The sequence below is a fragment of the Leiobunum rupestre genome, chromosome 7, assembly GCF_980474605.1.
Source record: "Leiobunum rupestre chromosome 7, qqLeiRupe1.1.hap1, whole genome shotgun sequence".
Taxonomy (NCBI): Eukaryota; Metazoa; Arthropoda; class Arachnida; order Opiliones; family Sclerosomatidae; genus Leiobunum; species Leiobunum rupestre.
In genome coordinates this window covers 11444290-11464813 of record NC_143390.1, presented here as the reverse complement: position 1 = coordinate 11464813, position 20524 = coordinate 11444290, and the positions used below count along the sequence as shown (strand labels likewise).

The 20524-nt window shown below is 35.0% G+C and overlaps 2 protein-coding genes across 3 annotated transcripts in view; both read right to left on the bottom strand.

The window, feature by feature from the left end:
- Nucleotides 1-1478, bottom strand: part of LOC149934424 (uncharacterized) — a 32901-nt gene extending 31423 nt beyond the window's left edge. The window contains exon 1 of the mRNA XM_090180959.1: nucleotides 671-1478. Coding sequence (XP_090037085.1) covers nucleotides 671-1104 — 434 coding nt within the window. The 5' untranslated portion in view covers nucleotides 1105-1478. The remainder of the gene's footprint in view (nucleotides 1-670) is intronic.
- A 4368-nt stretch (nucleotides 1479-5846) lies between these two features.
- On the bottom strand, nucleotides 5847-10023 carry LOC149934423 (charged multivesicular body protein 7). Of its 2 annotated transcripts, XM_090181302.1 has the most exons (8): nucleotides 9517-10023; nucleotides 9269-9446; nucleotides 9016-9207; nucleotides 8869-8951; nucleotides 7751-8084; nucleotides 7523-7682; nucleotides 5983-6121; nucleotides 5847-5892 (listed from the first exon to the last, which is right to left on the bottom strand). In XM_090181302.1, exons 1-7 carry the CDS (start codon nucleotides 9756-9758, stop codon nucleotides 6018-6020), a joined length of 1293 nt encoding a protein of 430 aa, XP_090037428.1. In that variant the 5' UTR covers nucleotides 9759-10023; the 3' UTR covers nucleotides 5847-5892; nucleotides 5983-6017. The 2 variants fall into 2 exon arrangements, with proteins under 2 accessions (XP_090037428.1, XP_090037427.1); XM_090181301.1 differs by lacking the exon at nucleotides 5847-5892 and having other exon boundaries at nucleotides 5900-6121.
- Nucleotides 10024-20524: the final 10501 nt, after the last annotated feature.

The following is a 20524-nucleotide window of genomic DNA, read 5'->3' as shown; positions in this document are numbered from 1 at the left end:
TACACTAAAGCTACTAAGAATTGAAATTGTAAAATTATCATTTACACTTTTTTATAGTAAGGTCGTGACGCAATCGCTTCCCGTCTTGTATAAGTATTTTAATCAGAATCTTTACGCACGCGATGGATTCGAAACAACAACGATTGTATTTACGTTGAAATATAATCGCGGGAAGTTAAATAAAAGGGGTAGGAACTATTTCGTCCGTCCCTCTAAAAAAAACAACAATTAAAAATGTTAACAATGAAACAATTATATTAAATTGCGTGTCTATTAAGTATTTGTCATTGTTTGATCAATTTAAATATTGCGGATAATAAATGACCTAGATGTTCTTCGATTTAGAAAATGACAAATAGTATTTTAGATTCCGCCAAAGGGTTAACGAAAAAAACGCGTCTGAACCGTTTGTAACGAGAAACTCGTTTCTAAACTTTCCCCCTTTTTTATACCATCATTTTTATAGGTCATAAACCTTTAATTGGATCGCGGATATGTCCCCTGCCACTAGTTCAGAATCCCATTATCACTCCGAAATGGAATTCGTAAACGATAATTTCGACAAAGGCTTAATATAGGCCTAATTAAGGAAAGTAGATGGTAAATAAGTCGCATTTTTTTACTAAATAAGAGTAGGAGAAAACGAATTTTTAAGAAAGAGGGGACTCACCCGTGCTTGGTTAGGAAGCAAAAGTTGCCGGGTAGCGTGGGAACTTGCTTGAGAATTTTGTTTCTAAGTTCGTCGGCCAACAGTTGGTTGAAGGCCGTTTTCCTGTCGAGTAACACTGACCCCAAAACAACGGGGCACCCGTATTTGCACTTGTCCATTTGTCCATTTCCGTCGCATTTGATGACGGCCAAACCTCGTTCGTCGACCATCAAGACTCCGAGGACCACGCAAGTGGCTTCTTTGTTGCAATAGCGGCTATCGTCCGCGCTGGACGATGACAAGCTTAAAGTGACCGGGCGTCTCGCGGGGAGGATGACGCTGGAAGCCACGGACATGGTGGCGTTGTTTATCTTCTCCTTCTCATCGACGAACCCGTTTTGATGGGCCATCTCTAGGCCTACCGGCATTCTCGAACCCGAGCTTGCCTCTCTCATTCGCGCCGCACCAAATTCCACCCCCTCCCAGTTCGGTTTCCACTCTTTATCCACTATTTTTTTTTAGTAACGAGCGATGCCAAAATAACTAGGTATCCCTATTTTTTTCTCTCTCTCTCTTCGAAAACGAAAGTTGTAAAAAGTTCTTCAATCGAAATTCCACCTGTTATTTCAGGGGTACTCGGATTTGACAACGCCAATTACTACCGTTTTATATCTAAATTAAATGAATAATTTATATCAACGATAAAACTTTCGCGTAATAACGTTAAAAAAATAAACGGTTACTTTCGTCGAAAGAGCAGAAAAACGCGTCGTTCGAAATATAGCGCCAAGATCGCGTCTTGAGCGCTCGAGCGCTTCGTTACTTGTGAGAATTCGCGTTCGGGATTTTTCGACGATATTGCGTCCCCCGCTTGTTCTCTCGATACGCGAGCTAGACAGGAGTTGTATCGAGAGGGAGGAAAGCGGAGGGGCACGAAATACTCGGGATTTTACGCGAGGGCGAATCCATTATACGACGTAAGTTTTAAAGCGGGGGTAAAATTTCACGTTATTCTTGATGATTTGGCTTCGGATAGCTGTCAAACTTTTACGTAAGATAAAACAGCATCCCGACAGGTTGCGCGTTTTAGATATCTACAATAACACCCTCCCCTCCCTGTGGAAAAAAGTACGAAGCCACTTGCACGTCCGGCGCGATGCGATCACGTGGTTCCTCTCCCCCCCCCCCCCGGATTCCCCGTTTGTCCCCCTCCCCCACAATCTTTTCGCATCCTTCCGGAATACCGTGACAAATAATAGCTGAAATTCCTTCGTGATTAACTCCGGAGTTTTACCACATAATTGTAAACTTTAATCAATAAATTGTCATTTATCAGAAAGTTGTTATTGTATTTAGTTGGTACCGTTAGAAGATCGAAGGCGCGTGAACCGATAGGTTGATTAGGCTTAAGCGAGGGGTCGGACGATCCGTAAAAACCCCAAAATTCCGTACTCTCATCGAAAAATATAAAATCTCGCAATTATTTCATATTTTTTAAATGCAGGTTTTTTGATTTTATCAATTCCACAAAATCCGCCATAAAAATTAAAAATTCACAAAAAAATCTCCAAAACATAATCCCAAATCCTCAAAATTTCCGCTCGAAAATTTCTCAAAGAAATCGACAGAAATACTAAAAATTCACAAAAAAATCCCTAAACCCTAAAAATTCCTCAAGGAAATCCACAGAAATCCTAAAAATTCACAATAGAATTTCCAAATCCTAAAAATGTTCAAAACCAAATCGCCAAATCCTAAAAATTCCTCAAAGAAATCCACAGAAATCCTAAAAATTCACAATAGAATTTCCAAATCCTAAAAATGTTCAAAACCAAATCGCCAAATCCTAAAAATTCCTCAAAGAAATCCACGGAAATCCTAAAAATTCACAGAGAAATCCATAAATTCTCAAAATCCTAAATATCGAAAAAATCCATATCATTTCCAAATCCCAAAAAATCTAAAAAAATCGCCAAATCATCCAAATTTTCAAAACTAAATCCACATAACCGTAAATTCCCAATAAACTCACAAACACTTAAATTTCTCAAAAACAAATCCACAAATACAACAAAAATACAACTGCGTAGGTAAAAAACATCAATAAAATTTTAGAAAAATTCACAAAATCCAAAAGAAAGACCACAAAATATCCCAAAAAATACAAGTTTTTTAATACTGATGGATTTAAAAAAAAATCATAAATAGACAAATTCCACCAAATAAATACAAATCCAGCAAACCAATATCATCCATGGTCTTAAAAATAAAATTATTATTTTTTAAATCCTTTAAACCGAATGAAACTGTGTAATAGTCTCAAAAATATTCAAAAAATAGCCAAAAAATATAAATCCGTGGTTTTTTTTTAAATACTGTTCAATTTTTGAAAAAACAACTAAACAATGCTAATTCGTGAATATTAAAAACCATTACATTTGGAAAATTCATAAAATACAGATGAAAAATCTAAAAACTCCATTGGATTTATTTTATAAATAAAATGTTTTATTTTCTAGGTTATGAGGGCCCATAAACTAAAATTGAACCCGTTTTCTAGGGTGGCAGGCTCACGGGACACTCGCAAAAACTCAGCCCGAGTGCTAAGATTACCCCAAAAACGAGTAGGATTATTATTAAATATGAAATTCATAAGAGGGAAATTTTGTCTAATGCCTTCGCGCTTCCTTGAATAACTATAATCATTTAAATGAAACGGGATAAAAGTAAATTTGCCTCGTTGCGTAACGTTGGCTCACCTTTTTCGCGGCACTAATAAAACGCAAGCTCTCGTCATTTTCGGTATATTTTGGAGTTTGAACTCAGGATACTGCCATTAAAAAAAGCCTTTCTATAAATTAACGTGGCCTTCTTGTTTACTATTTTTTTATCACTTCTACAATGCTTCTCCAGCTCTCCCACGAAATAGAGCGAATGAATTCGTCCATAGGTTTGACTGCGCAATTTTCAAGAACAAGTTGGGCATTCGTAGCGAATTTATGATAAGCCTATTACTAGGTTTGACCCCGTGATAAATTCACAAATATTTCACGGTTTGACCCGTCCCCAGCTCACTTGGGTTTACCCTCGAATCTTCTCGGGTTTGTCCCAATTATTTTGGGTTTTAGTCATCCCACAAAGGACCGAAAAAAGAAAAATGTCTAACCTATCTACCGGACCGGGCACTGACTTCCAAAAAAAAACCCAGATAGCCCCTCCCAAGTCACCGGTTTCCACAATAACAATAAATCACAAAAGTACAACCTTCACAAAAATAAAGATAGTATCTCAAAAAGTAGGCTTAGAATTTCACTTATTTTACCATAAGTAATATAATAAGTATACCACTTGTTTAATTTAGTTAATACAAAGTAACTTTATCCTTTCTTCACAGCATGGATTAATTAACACAGGGATGCTTCTCTTACGAACAGATACCATATATTTTTGGGATTAATTAATTCATGTTCACAGTAACAACGAATGTTTTTTTTTAATTATGACTATGTTGAGACGATCGGATGGAAATTAATAAAGTCTATAAATATCAAAATAGCGCCACCAGGTAGCGTCTTCCTAAACTCTATTTCCGGGTGTGTAATTACCTACGCCAAGAGTTACAAGGCTTATTTAGGCAAAACAATGAATTAATGAATAGGCGCATAAAATCGATTACTTAAAAGACTCACGTCGTCTCGAGTAGTAATACTTTCGGAATTTAAGATCTAATCACATTTAGTGCGTATTCATGGTAGAGTTTATCAAACACCTACTGACAAATTCCGGGTATTATCAGTTAGGCTAAATTAGAATTGAATTCTGAACAATATGATAAGAAATATAAGCACTACCAAATTTTCTGATAATTAAATTGTGAAGAAAGGTTTTAGTAAAACACTTGGCGCACCCTAAATTAATATTTATGCTGAACAAAACTAGATTCATTCTAGAAACTGTCGTCTGCTTAATTTCTTTTTAACCAGGTAGCTTTTTTGACATATTAAGGCTTAGCAAAAACACGACGTTCTTTTTAGAGGTGAAAAAGTTTCCGTTATTTCAACAAGCACCAAATAAACACTCTCTTTCAGATCCTGGCTCTCGGATATATTACTTCTTGGCGATTTTCTTGAAGACGTTTTTTTATTGAAGCTTTGAGGCTTCTATTACAAAAGGTCGTCTGCTATGACACATTTAATATTAGGTTGAATCTCTAGTATATTTTTACCATAGCGAATGTATTTTACGTTTAATACATTTACGGTTTGAGTTAAATCAGTGAACTTTCAAATCTGCGAGGCGTTTTGATAATTTTTCGTTGAAATAAATATTTAATTTTAGACAGGAAATATGATAAGAAATTGGAATTGAAGTATTTTATAGTAATAGCTAAGAATTATACGATGAATAATAAATGAATAATTTTGGTAATGTAACGATTTAGAAACGGATTTGACAAGTCAATTTCTTTGAAAACCCGAAAGAAACAACCCCCCAAATGAACAGGATAGAGTGTTTTTTTCCAAGAGACAGAGAGAATTAGATAAGAATAAAGCCCGCCTAGTCGTGCCGTCCAGCGGAAGTCTACGCGCTGCACCTAAACGTCTACTTTCTATCCTGGAGATAGGATAAAAAGGCCTACCTTAAAAAAACCTTTATGTACTTTATTTTCGGAAGTAGGGCTGAACGTAAATTGAACGACAAACGTCCATGACTATGTAATAGGCCTAGAGAATGGGGTGTTTACTAATTTCACACGAGCGGTTATCTTTGGGAAAAAACGCTAGATTTCGTTTCACAACGCAGCCGATTATGAGTGGATACAGTTACAAACGTAAGAGAGCAACCATAAAAAAGCGGCGCTTTTAAAGTCATTTTCTCTGAGGAGATAATGAAGTGTATTTACACCCTCCCACTCTTAACTAAAAAGACATTAAGGCGACAAAAGGGGAAGCTCTCTTACGATTCATTCATTGTAAATTTAGACACAAGTGCACTTTTAATCTCTTTCAAAATATGAAGTAATTGTTTCTCCAAAATGATGAGTTTGTGTAATATTCTAAGATTGGGTCTATAATAACCCCAGAACATTGCCGTTTTTATTAAATCATTAAAATACGCAAATCTATATTATTCAAATTAAACAAAAAATGCTTTATTTACTTTTTAGAAAGCAATCTACTTTTACAGTCAAATTACATTATTTTATATTCACATTTCGTTATTAAAAAACTAGCAGGAAGCTCCTATTTTATATACGTTCAAGGGAGGACGGAAATGGGTATTAAACATTTGATAAATAATATTAACTGTCTCAAAATACATAAAAACATTACCTGAAATTTTAGGCAATTATTATAAAATGCATTCATTAATGCTGCAATGGAAGTTTGACCGGGTTGGATGTAGCTGTGGTAATCTCCATTTTATTGTCATCCTTAATTTCAGTCTGAGGCACTTCGGGTAAAATTGATTCTGAAAAAATACAACGCGATATGCGCTATTAGAGAATAATCGTTTCTATGTGATGTTTAGTTTGAAAAAGGGTTGTTACATAAATAATATAACAGACATAAATTCTAATATTCCAATACAAACTCTATTAATGGTCTGATTCAAAAGTGAGTAATTAACTAGCTGCGCTAAAGGATGTACTTTCCATCCCTATGGTAAAGCTGGACCTAACAGAACTGGATTTCAAGCTATATCTAGCTACGTTCACACGTGAGTGGTAGAAACACAACTACTTCGAAACATTTTGAATCGATATCAAGGCAAAGTGTGAATGTGGTTTCAATGTTAGTAACCATCGTTGTCATTTTTTTGCGTTCATAAAACAACCTAGTTCGCTTTCCTAACACAAAGCTTGAAGTACATTCTTTAGTTAATTAATCCATGGTTTCAACAAGGCTCATATTATATCATACAATAACGTAGCTAACAGCTGCAAAGATATTAACTAAATTCTTACCGCAAAACAAACATTTAGAATGAAGCCATAAAAGGTTCAGTTTTAATTTAAACATAACTTACGGCCAACTATTCCTAACTCTATTTTAAGTTATGTTTAATCTAGAAATTATAAACAAAAGTTCAACTTAATAAAAATTTGCCATAAAAAAACACAAATCATTTTTCGCGGTTTTAATATATTTAAAAATTTCTACGTTTCAGACTGTTGGCGCCATCTAGAAATAGTTCGAGTATTTAAAACCCAGCTTTTAATGTCATGACCCCTGTGAAAGGATCTTCACCCTAGAGAAATGCGCCAAAAGGTAGTTAACATTAGGGTCAAAATGGTAACTTTTATCAATTTTGACTACTGTAACCAGTCTTTAAACTAATGGAAGGTAAATATGACCGATAATTACCTGCCATAAGCCTTTCTTGACATGAAAGTACCTATCACTCTGATTGGCTCGTTTTAAATTTGACAATAACTTAAATTATAGTAATTTTTAACAATACATTTTATACAAAATATATAATTTACGTTACAGCCAACTAATTGGCGTGGTCGCACCCAGGGGCTATTTTGAAATTTAGTTTCGCTGCCATTAAAAGATGGCACCACGCTCTCCAGTAAAGTCGTTTTTTCAAGAATCAGATAGAGTCATTGCCATCTCTAATAACAGGGGCCTTATCATCATACAGGTGGCAATGATAGAGCCCACAGTTCCTTTAAAGCAAAATGTAATTTTTTTTAATAAAGAGGAGGAAATGAGGAGTTTCCTGTTCCAAAAATTCCAATAATGCAATCTCTCTGCAGCCAACTGTCATTTAACAATATTGTTCAGTGTCATACCATACTTTTGTTTATTATGTTATTTATGGCTACTATTAGGAAATATATTGTCATTGTAGAAATATACATACCATCAAATGAAGCTTCCGGTGTTTTATTTTTAATTTCTAGATTATCCAACTCCAAAAGCATATTGAGCTCATCTTCCAAGTCTTCATCTTTGAAGTTCAGATCAAAGCCGGTTATTCCTCGTCCCATGGCTTCTGATATTTCTTTTTGCTCTTCAAATGCCTTCCAAAAAAAAAAAAATAGTTTATAGCACTTGAACACAAAGAGAAAATTTGAATTTGAAATCTTACATCTTCAATATCATTCAGCGTTTCATCGATTTTATCAATGCACATGCCACTTCCAGCCGCTTCTTTGTGAGCTTGTACACCGGCTTTCAACGCTTCTATGACTCCTTTATTTGTGAGAGAATTCTCTAATTGGTACAACATAGATTCAATGTTTTCCGCAGATTTTAGCTTCTGCTTCAAATTAGCGTCCAGTCTTTGTTTTTTGATCAATAAAGATTTTGCCTTGGACTGTTTACCGCTCCTCACTAAAACGCCGGCTTCCGCTCGTAACTTTTCCATTTCAGATTCAATATTTTCTATTTCATCCTGGACTTGATCCAATGCGTTTCTAAGCCTAATATAATTAAGTTTATAAAATTAGTGACGTATATGATGATGAAGATTCCATGTCGAAATTCAGAATATTGTCGCTTCGAATATACCAGAAGTAAATAATAAAACGCCTCTCGTGGAATATACCCAACTGCTTATTAAAAACGTGTAAAATCAGTTTCACAGAAATTTAAAACGTAACATCTGTTTTACAGAAATTAAAAATGTGTAACATCAGTTTTACAGAATTAATTAACGGAATGACTTCACGACAATGGACTCGCGAATACTTAAGAGTCTTTGTTAGCCTTGGAAAATATTGTATGAGAGCTTGACTGTATAGTACATAAATTTCAATAAATAAAATATACCTCTCACCAAATTATGAACCCTGAATTAGCAGAAATAGAAATAAGACCCATTAAGTCTTACCACGAACCTATTTAGGTTATTGAGAATGTAAGAGTCTACAAATTTAAACAATTCAAAGAGAAATAGTACTTCCATCCGTTGAGTACTTGTTTTTGGGTATTTTTCTTGACACAATAGGGACTTTACAGCATACCTAATAATAATAATAATCAGCTAATCTAATACCCAAGGCACTACCCTAGGCCCAAGTCATCTAGAGACTCTTAATTTAGGTGGCCAGCATATAATGCATAGGGAGGGTGGTGACAATCCCTTAATCCACAAGAGCCAACAGCTCCCTACTCTTACTATTTATGTTAACCTCAAAAAGAGGTTACAGGTCTGCAAGGTAGACTTACACATTCTCAGTAACCTAAATAAGTTCTTTATCTTACTTGACAACTCCAAGATCAACTTTAGTAATGGGAGGTTGTGATTTGTTAGACGTTACAGATTGGTAGCCCAAAACTTTGATATACTGAGTTAATGTAAAATAAAAGTTAGAATTGTAAAACACAATCAGTTTTGGTAATACAACTTACGGTTTGTCCTGCCTCATTATGTAACACTATTTTCTTTAATGAACTCAAATGAGATAGAATTAATTTAAATATTTCAAAATCACGACACAAGTCTAAAGACTTAGTGTGGAAGGCTTTAACTTCTTGCATTGCGCTGGTATTAGTTGAATTAGCTGCGTTTTCCAGCCTTTCTAATACTAAAGATGCCACTTCCTACAAATATAAAAATTAAAAACGTATCCTTAACAATTTGTATACATATATATATATTTACCTTAAACGCTACTTCATTTATATATTGCGTTGGGGCTACCTCATTTGACCCAAAAACTGATTGTGCTACAAAAGACCAACCCCAAGAAATAGGTTTCTTAACCAAAACATTGAAGCTCCATGCTGACCAAGATGATAACGAGGTCTCAAAGTCACTCCTCTTCATGATTTGTTTATTTCTGTTAATTATCCAAGTTCAATTTTTCACTATGTAGATTTTTATAATTTATATAATGTAAGAGCCATTACCTTAACATTTCTTCCATTACAGTTTCTAGGCACCGTGGTCTTTGATTGTTTCGTTCAAAAGCAACTTCGAGGTCTTTAAGTGTAAAGTTAATTTTCCGGTTTTTGGTGCAGTATTTATCAATAACTGACATCCATGTGTTCATCTTATTAATATATCCTTCTGGATTAACACTTTTAATTCGAAATGGGATATAAAGGGCATTCATTCGCTCCTCGTCATTTTTATCGTCAAAAAGATCCATGATTGTGGCGTTGTAAATCACAATTCCAACTAAATATTACTGTAATCCACCATCAAAATAACAAAAAAGTCTGGGATTTTCAAACTGACAATCAATTTAAAAAAAATTAAACCATATGGGCCTTGGAGCTAATATATCCGATTTCAAAATCAACTTTCTAACTTATTATTAGATAAATTTATAACCTACTGTCCTAATTAATTTAAGTTATTTTAATTATTAAAATATAAGTTATCAAAGATAACAGCCAATTTAAATTAATATCTGCAAAACAAATTAGTGTTGTGCTAGTGCATCAAAATAAAACTAAAAATTACGCAATTTTTCCCATTTTCATCAACGTTATTTTGGAATGTAGTAGAGGTGCTGCCATCTAACTTTATGTTATATATATAAAAAATATGAGTTAGGGAACCCCTAACTTCATCTATTTATGTTATAAAATAATTTAATATACTCGGGGGAGGGCAGTTAGAATTAGAATAGGAACCTCTTAAGTATTTAGTAGCATTTCCTGCCACTAGATGGGGTTAGGATTCCCCCAGCATCACTCTGTATTGTAAATAGTCTCTAAACCATGGAATAATTTATCAATGATGAAATTATTTGAAAATTGTTAGACAAATGTTGATATTTGAAATCATGGATTTCCATGTTGAAATATATAGTACTTGGGTCAACCTCAAAGGTAAAAATATATAAAAATGAAAATCGACGGAAACGTCAATACCGATTTTTAGATCGGTGGCGTAGCCAAGGGGGGGGGGGGATAACGAAACTTTGGAGAGGTTCCTTTGGAGAAAACGGAAACGTATTAGGTGGTTTTTTTTTCGCCTGATCTGGGTTTTTTGAGCAGGTTAAAAAGTGCAGCCATATGACGTCATTTTATCTTGAATTTTAAAATTTTGTTCCATGGTTCTATTTCAATTTTTTGTAATGATTTATAATAAAAAGTACTGCTTCATGGAATTTAAAAAATGATTTTATTAAAAAAAATGATCGGGAGCTTTCGGACCGTAGTCCTTCGTCAGCCGCTACAATATTTTACTTCAATTCGGTCTTGACGAAAAAAACGAGTTGGAGTAAAATAGTAGTTAAAGGTTAAAGGTTATTTACAAAAAGCTTGCCTCATGTGAAGAGGTCTAAACGCATTCAATATACGGGTTTTGAACGATTTTCCGAAACGGCTTGGAGAGAGAGAGACAGTGACGTCATACGTGGGCGACTCACATTTTTCGGGTAGCTTCTTTTTGCAAAAAGATGTCCGTCAGAAGCCCAAAATTCGAGTAGCGGGTATAATTCTAGGTTACTCGAGAAAAATAAATCTATTAAACGACTGGTATAGTTGCCTTTTACCGTGCTTTAAAAATCTTTTTAAGATTTGTGTACAATGTTACGTGGTTTTGGTTTAAGGCAACCTTATATTCATTTATTATTTTAATTTAAACAAACCATGATTATACATCAATTAACTATTTCTTAATTTGAAAAGCTTGGAAATTTAGATTAAAATCTCATAGGAAATACTCAAGCTTAGTTGCTAAATAGTATTTGTAATAAGCTTATCACATAATTAGAAAACTAATTCTAATATTTTATTTTATTTTGGCATTTAGTATTATGACATTTTAATTGGCACAGACTCAGATTCGCACAATACCAAAGTCATTTCATCAATTAAAACACTTAATTTTAATTAATTTTTACAGTATGTGAAAATAAAAATGACTCGCTGAGAAAGCTTTTAAAAACTAACATATTTCAATATCACAGTCATTTTATCAATTAAATCCAATATAACTTTTAGATTCATTTTTACAGTACGTGAAAATAAAATGTTTTTCGCGAAGAAAGCTATTGAGTGGTAACATTTCATTTCAATACCACAGTCATTTTATCAATTAAAACAAGTTTACTTTTAACATTTTTTACAGTACATGACAATAAAATGACTTGCTGAGAAAGCTTTTAAAAACAAACATATTTCAATATCACAGTCATTTTATCGATTAAATAATATTGCACTTTAATATATAATGCACTTTTCAATTATTTATGTCCGATCTAAAAATAATGAGAGCTTTAGAGGTTCATATCATTTCATTACCAACCAATAAGAAAATAAATTTAATTCTAGTTCATAATGTTATTACGTATTATGTTGTTAATTTGAGCATTTTTTTAGCTCTGGTTCTATTTTTTTCTTGCTCCTCCTGTTGATGTTGTTGATTTAAGTAATTCATTCGTACGATTGTTCTAATTTTAACATATGAATGGACGATGTCAGATGGATATTTACATGGAACATTGCGGATAATTTTTTCAACAACACTTTTCACTATTCCTTGTTCATTGGAGAGTCGGTTATTCGCCATTTCGATAGCATGAGCCTCGATGAAAATAGACTCATACTCTTTTACTTCATTTAAAAATGTTGTTGAAGGTTTCACGAGATTTTTCAAAGTTAATTGAGAGACCCACGATGGTACATTATAGTTATGCTCATTCGCAATTATACTGCTACATTTTAGATCTAAATCCGGATATTTGTCCAAATACTTTCTTGCTGCCCATCCTGCTAAATATTCGATTCCTCCTTCTTCAAATTCTGAAAATATCTTTGATGTTTGAGGTGAAATGGGTTTTGAAATTTTCTTTGGCGGAGATGCGTATGGATTTTTGGCTTCTGAACTATTTCCAATTGGTTCAATAACATTTTTCTCCCACTCAGAATTGATATCGTTTAAATCGTTTTCTTCAAATGCATTCTTAAAAATGTCTGCGGTGAAATATTCATCTGGTGCTTGGGAAATGGTATTTGAATTTGTTTGGACCACGCCAGGGTTTTTTCCCAAAATTATCATCCTAACCCTGTACAAAGCATTTAAGGGTGTAGGATGATCATCCAGACCTCCACGTGATCTCAACTGTGAAAAAAAATTTTCCAAACAGTCTTGGTTAAGTCGATGGGTTAATAAATATTTTATGTTATATTTGTTTCGTAAAGAATAATACAAGCTTTGCAATGATTGTATTGAAATTATTAAGCCTTTCTGAAACATTTGAAGACAATGCTGGGATTTTCCCACACACCTCATCGAAGTAACCATTTTCAACATTTTATCTAAGGCATTTGATTGTTTTTGGGCATAAATTCCAAAACCACATTTCAAATCTTTCTTATCAAATTTCTTATAACTATTAAAGATGTCGAACCAACTATCAACAATTTTAATAAATTTGGCAAGTTCTAAATAATGAGGGAGTTTTTTCTCTATACCTAATCTACTAATTGCTGTGGCTGTTGTCTGAGACAGTAGCTCCGCTGCAGTCCGAACATTTTGCCTCTCAGTTTTTACACATTCTACGTGCTGTTTGGTTAATTTTGGGCAAGATTGTAATTCATTAAAATCCAATTTCAGTAGAGCCTTTACTGGTTCTATACCAATTGTTGTGCCATTTGTCAATTTAAATCCGGTATCAATTAACCAATTCCGGATCAATTTGAGAAGGTGTGGTGCATCGGCAAAAAAATAAATTAATTCTTCAGGCTCAGCTGGGTTAAAAAACCAGGTCTTATGAACTGATATCCCAAGGGAATTCCATAAACTCATATTGCCTCCACCCATGTCGTTCACACAAGCTACAACTTTAAATCCGGCTTTGTGAAGCTCTGATACAATTTTAATTAATATTTCTTTCGTCATTTTTTGGTCGAATCCCAAGTATATGGGTTGCTTCCACGGTGAAAAGAGGCTTCGAGCCATAACCACTTGCAGTTGATTAAATCTTCCTAATATTTGATCGTGTTTAGTGTCGTATTCTAAAATGCTACGCACTTTCACTTCATCAAAGGTCAAAACTAAAAGTTTTTCTACCTCTGGCAAGCTTTTCGCCCTTCCTGACATTAGATTAATTATGTCACTGAGAATTCCGTGAGTTAGGTCTAATTTTGCTGCGTATCTTTTTAGTGTGGCTAAATGTGGTAAGGGAATTCCTCTTTTCTCTCTCATGTAAATGTAAGCTCTTTTGCTGAGATAACGGAGACTAAAAGCATTAGCTAAATCCTCATTTGACCACTGAACCTTCTTCTTTCCTGTTAACATCTTGATTTGGCTTTGCGAAAAAACATTTTGCAAAGTCGACTGCCTTTCATTGTACAGTTTTTGATATTTAAATTTTTCTTGCCCAAGTCTTTTAACATTTTTTTGTAACTTAGTGCTGGAAACTTTCTCTATGGCTATGTTTGTTGTCAAAATCTTATTTTTCTTCTTAGATTTTAAAAACTTTTTCTTTAAATTACTGTAGGAATTGGCGTATTTCTTGCAGCGATTGGTCATTTTCTCATGGGATTCTTTGTACTTCATTGCTATTTGTTTCCATATTTCAGCTTGCCCATTATTTTCCAATATTACATTAGGACAATATTTTGAGTTTTGTTTATAAGAAAATCTAGTGTCTGAGATTGAATCGTTGGTGGTCAAGTTCTGAGTAGGTGAAAAACTATTATCTGAGATTGAATCGTTGGTGGTCAAGTTCTGAGTAGGTGAAAAACTATTATCTGAGATTGAATCGTTGGTGGTCAAGTTCTGAGTAGGTGAAAAACTATTATCTGAGATTGAATCGCTGGTGGTCAAGTTCTGAGTAGGTGAAAAACTATTATCTGAGATTGAATCGTTGGTGGTCAAGTTCTGAGTAGGTGAAAAACTATTATCTGAGATTGAATCGTTGGTGGTCAAGTTCTGAGTAGGTGAAAAACTAGTATCGCTGACATTTGATGCAAAACTTGAATTGGCACTTGAGTTGTTTGGAATTGATAGACTAGGGTCCGATGTATTTTCCAGATTTGATCCACTAAAATCAGTACTAGAATTGTTTGTATTTCGAAAATCTTTGGTATTGAATTTGCTAGCTTTTGTCATACTCCAAGTAGCCAGAGTTTCTTTATACTTAAAAACTTTAGGAATGTCATAAACAATAGTGCGTTTGAAAACAAGAGAATTTTCATTATTGTTTAACAGTATAGGAACTTTCGTAGTAAATACTTGAACTTCTTTAGTAGCACGTGGTGTAAGAACTTCTTTAGTAGCACGTGGTGTAAGAACTTCTTTCGGAGAACCCAGTTCAGGAACTTCTTTCGGAGAACCCAGTTCAGGAACTTCTTCCGGTGTAAACATTTGAGGAACTTCTTTCGGAGAACCCAGTTCAGGAACTTCTTCCGGTGTAAACATTTGAGGAACTTCTTTCGGAGAACCCAGTTCAGGAACTTCTTCCGGTGTAAACATTTGAGGAACTTCTTCCGGTGTAAACATTTGAGGAACTTCTTCCGGTGTAAACATTTGAGGAACTTCTTCCGGTGTAAACATTTGAGGAACTTCTTCCGGTGTAAACATTTGAGGAACTTCTTCCGGTGTAAACATTTGAGGAACTTCTTCCGGTGTAAACATTTGAGGAACTTCTTCCGGAGTAAACATTTGAGGAACTTCTTTTGTAGTATGCGTTGTGAGAACTTCTTTTAGAATACAAGTTTCAAGAATTTTTTTTGGAGTATGCGTTTCATGAACTTTTGTACTATTTAAAATATTTATATTCTGGCTTTTTTCGTCTGGATTTATGAAATGCAGTTGAAGGCTCTTTCCTCTTTGCGTAGTGCCTTTAGGTGGATTACAAAAGGATTGATTTGGTTTTATTGCCAGTAAAGTTAAGCGCGAGTTTTTATTTTTCAAATTTGATTCTTGTATATTTTTTATGGGTAAATTTTGACTTGGTATTGAATTTTTCTTCAAGATATTCCGGGTTTTCACGTTCAGCAACTGTGATTTGAGCTTGTTTTCAAAATCGTCCTCGTTGAAATGCATTGAGCAAATTCTAGCATTTTTTACATTTTTAATGTTGCGAGAACATTTCAAGAGCCAAAGATTTTGTATGTTTTCATCTTTGGGGAAGCAATGATATGAAACACCATTGTTTTTAGTTTTGCCAATACCATTTGTACACCCATTCACTGAACAGTACATTCCAGGCATGATGACTTGCTATCACAGTAACCTTTAAAGTAATAAAAAATATATAATACTATGTATTGAACTTGATTTTGTAAAATATTACTATGAAGCTATGATAACTTAACAAAAAAAAAACATTTTTCTTCTCACTAATAAGACGCCTCAATAAATACTATATCAATCACTGATAATCAGTTATTGCGGTTTTGAAACTTTATATTTAGGCCTTCGCCACACACAGGGCGCAAAAGACTCTTTTTAACAGCTCTAGATATTTATTGAAGCGCCTATTGCATAAACATTTTATTATTAATAAGAAATACCATTTAAATTATAATACGAAAGAATATTAATGATACGTAATGTACTTACGACGATATTAAAAATCCCCTTTCTTTCATCGATGACAAGGCGGAATTTTTATGGCTCTTCTTCTCGCCATGATTCTGACTTCCCTATGAAACCGGCTGCCCCAAGGTTACTAGAGAAAACGCGACTCCTGTTGCGCCCACGTATGACGTCAAAATCGAGGCACAAAGTGTCTCTACCCCCCGACCTGGAAAACTGGCTTTCGGGCGATTTTTTGAAGCGGGAATGCTCCAACCTAATGGTGTATTTTTCTCTAGTAACCTTGTACTCCCTCTACACTTCCTTTCGAGGAGGAGTAAAAAGTGTAAACTTAGAGCTCTGGAACAAGCGAACAAAATTCGGGACAGGGTAAATCTTACCCCGAGAACAGGCGAATAAAACGTTTTAGGTTAAAAAGTTAAATTTTTTTGTCCTCGGACAAGCGAAAAAAACCATCTATTTATGCACTTTTGCTATAAAAAATAGAGCGCCATCTATTTCTGTATATGTTTGTAATATTAACAAATTTCAATAGATGGCGCTTAAATATTATTTTTATCAAACCATATTTTTGGTAATGTTTACCATGTGAGTCTTAAAAACAAAAAATTGTAATTCATTCGAAATCTAATCCAAATATAAAAACAACAAGAATTGGAAATTGTGCAGAAAATGTATTCGCGACTGAAAACTATCGCCAACTTTGGTTCGCCATTGAAACCTAGATAGGTAGCGTCTAAGGCAGACGCTATTAGCTTTTTCTCATTGTTATTCATATATTTGACTAAATAAATAATGAACATCTGCAAGAACTACGTTTTATCATAAGACTATCAAGGCCCCCTAATTTGGAATTGGGCATAAGAATTCATGTATTCGGCACTAGGCCGGCGCGGGAGAAATCTACGCTACCTGGCGGAGAAAAAGAACAAATCCTCCCAATCCGCCTCACCCCACGGACCCCTACCACCTAAAGAAGCAGTTTCCGGTAGCATCAGAAGAAAATAGGGGAAGTACGTATCTGTAGCTGTAGCTTTGAGCCGTAGAAGTCGTCGTGTGACCCACGAAAACGCCTTTTTACGCATAATAAACCAAACTGAAAAAGTAGTCCTACTTTTGTTTTGATTCAACACGGCTATAATCGACGAAAGCAAATACGCCTTAGCTCAAATAGCAGAGAATGAGAAGGGCAATATGTTACAATTGTTCAATTTAAGAAAAATGACTTTTTAAACGATGTATTCATCCGCGATTTCCCGCCAAACCGTTTTGGCGCGAAAATTCGTGAAAAGTGACGCCTTTCCAAAGCTGACTAGAAGCGTACTTCCCCCTATTTTCTTCTGGTAGCATGCATTGGCGGATTGGTTCATAAGTTTCGGTTTTTCACCACCTGGTGGATTCATGTAGCCAATTTGGCCAGTCATTATTCATTAAACTCCCATCGAGTCCACTTCGTTTCAAACTTAGGGGTGCCTTGATAGTCGTATGGTTTTATTGTAAGGAATTTTAGATAATTTTAGAAAATGTAGACTAAATATGGATTATATCATAAGTTTATAATATACTAGCTCCCTATAAATCAGAATCCGCCTTAGATATAACATTAAGAGCGATTTCTCCCACAAAAATCAGAACCGGTATACGTGACTCCCTGCGGCGCCTTTTTGCCCTACCTTTTTAGCTTTTTCAACTTCCGTCGGTAGCGGAAACGGCTATCTCCACAGATACGAGACGAACAGCGAGCGAAGTTAGCCCGTTACGTTGAACGGAGCTAGCCCTAACGACGCTTGTTTTAAATTTCACACGTGCGGCGATGAGTGTGTTGGCTGGTGAAATTCTTGATTAGAAGGAAATTTAAACAAAACAACTAATGTGTCAACATTTTGGAATAATATTTTATTCATTTAAAAATGAACAGGTATGGTCGTAAAATATTCGTATTATAAAGCTTATCTCAATGCGACCACTCGCGTTAGGCTTAGCGAGCATCGATTCCGTTGTTGAAACGAAACCGAATTTCACAGGCAAGCTCATATTTCGATTTTTGGCCATCAGATGGCGACACGCAGCGATTTCGACGTCTTGGGAGAAATCGCTGTTAACGCACAGCCTATGCAAGATTCTAACTTACAGGGAGCTAGTATATTATAAACTTATGATTATATATTATAAATCAAAAAATCGTCTGCTAAAGCGCGCTGCAACTTGGCTTCAGTTAAACGCGGTACTCAGTCAATTTGTTCAAAGGTATCTGGTAGAAAAAGTGACATAACTAAAAAAGTAATTATGTCTTATACGTGTAAATTTGGGAGGGGTCAAAATTAGTTTTTTTAATCTTATACGCCTCTTGGTTCTTATTTGATCGTTAAATTAGCGATATTTGGTAAGAGCACGTTGAGACCAATCGAATGATACCAATATCTGGTCATATCAATTTTCAATGTCACCGGAAGTGACGTCACGTGGCTCGTATTTCCGGAAAGCCCCCAATTTGACCCGTAAGACAAACAGTTCCTTGTTACAAATCACGAACCTAATTAAAAAATACTTTGACCCATCATGTACCTTATCATATGCTTATTTTGTCATGAGCTCTTGGACTACTACCTACGATATAATACCATAGACTAAAAAAGATCCAGAAAGGCGACAATAAATAGTCTTTTATGTGGTCGATCTCGGGTCGAGCATTCATTAAACCTTCAGCATACGAAAGTACAGGGATTGTCACACTTTTGGTAATTATGTCACTTTTGCTGGTAGCACTGATGATAATATTTTATCCCTAAAAACATATGTAACATAATTACTCATAAGTATGCCACTAGCTGTATTTCTTCACTAACGGTTTTTTTCATAGATATTGCGTCATCCGTATACTACGTAATATTTTACGTAATATTTGACGTCATCGAATCTCAGATGCCGATCATGCCGATAATGCCGTCGTATAATTAGCCATTATTTTAGTAAATAAACCGGTTTGAACTAAATTGAACTACAATATACTGTCAAGTGTTGTTAATGCAATTAATATGCATATTAATGTAGTTTTCGGAGACTCAGGTTCTAAAATAAATTTGCATTGTCAAATAAAAGAAGCAGGTTTATTGTAAAAAATTGTTGAAATTCAGGTTGACCTTTTCTGATTACAAGATTGGAGCATGGATGTATATAATTCTTATGGATTACCCACTCGTAGACTTATCAAGTTTCACCAGTGAAATAAAATCAGGAATAGTAAATTCAAGACATTTGTGGCCGTGGTTCACGTAATTATATTAGAGACCCAGGGCCGTAACCAGGGGGGAGGGGGGTCGGGCCGTGCCCACCCTGAAACGTATGGTTGTATGTACAATTTTTTATTTTTTTTTATTTGTTTCCATTGCGTGCCCCCCTGAAATAAAATCCTGGTTACGGTGCTGTAGAGACCTTAAAAATCATGCACGTGGATTCGCGGGCAGACGACAGACTGGTAAAAAAAAGGTTGCCAATTCGAATTCCGGCTCACTTGGGAGTGACGTCATGTCCCTTTGATTAAAGCCTCAGCTAGATGGCACTGACTGCAGAAATACATTTGCTGGCCACGTTTTACCCACAGTACGTAATCCATAAGTTTTATAGTGATCTCTGAACCGAACCGTATTGGTCATTTTCCCCAACCTTTTCTTTTTCTAAACTACTCATTATTTAACTTCATACGCACAAACCGAGCGAGTTTATAAATTTTAATAAAGCTACATTGGGCTGACTAAAATTCCGACGCAAAAAATTCCTTCTCAATTTAGAGGTTTTCCATTAACTTAAATACATATGTTAGTAACCAATAGTGTGACTTCCAAAATTACTAGGATGAATAAAATGGTTAAAATATAACGCAGTCCACCTTTTTACCGGTTCGTGGTGAAACAAACCGTTAGTGAAGATTTTTGAATGGAATAAAGGTACAGTGGCATACTTATGAGTAATTATGTTACATATGCTAAAAATAAAGAAATTGTCCTTCGTATTTGTGGTGTGCTGTTTCAATTTTTCATATTTTAGTGTAACAGCCTACAGTCAAATATATTAAACTAAGATATGTATTCTCAGTGTTTTTTAAACATTCTGAAAAAGGTCAAACCTACTAATAACTTCTAAATCCATTTTTTAAGCAAGTGTCAGCTCGACGTGTACTAGCTCTTTCTTCAACAGATGTCGCTAGCGTTGGAATCAAAACAAGATGCTTAAGCTGCATTTTGACCCAAAAGGCGGGACATAAAAGTACCCCTCGCGTTTATTGGCTCGTTTTTACCTCTCCGAGGGGACAAAGTCCCCTAGGAGGGGTTATACAACGACCGTGTCTGTCTGTGGGTCTGTGGGTGGGTCTGTGGGTGGGTCTGTGGGTGGGTCTGTGGGTAGGTCTGTGGGTGG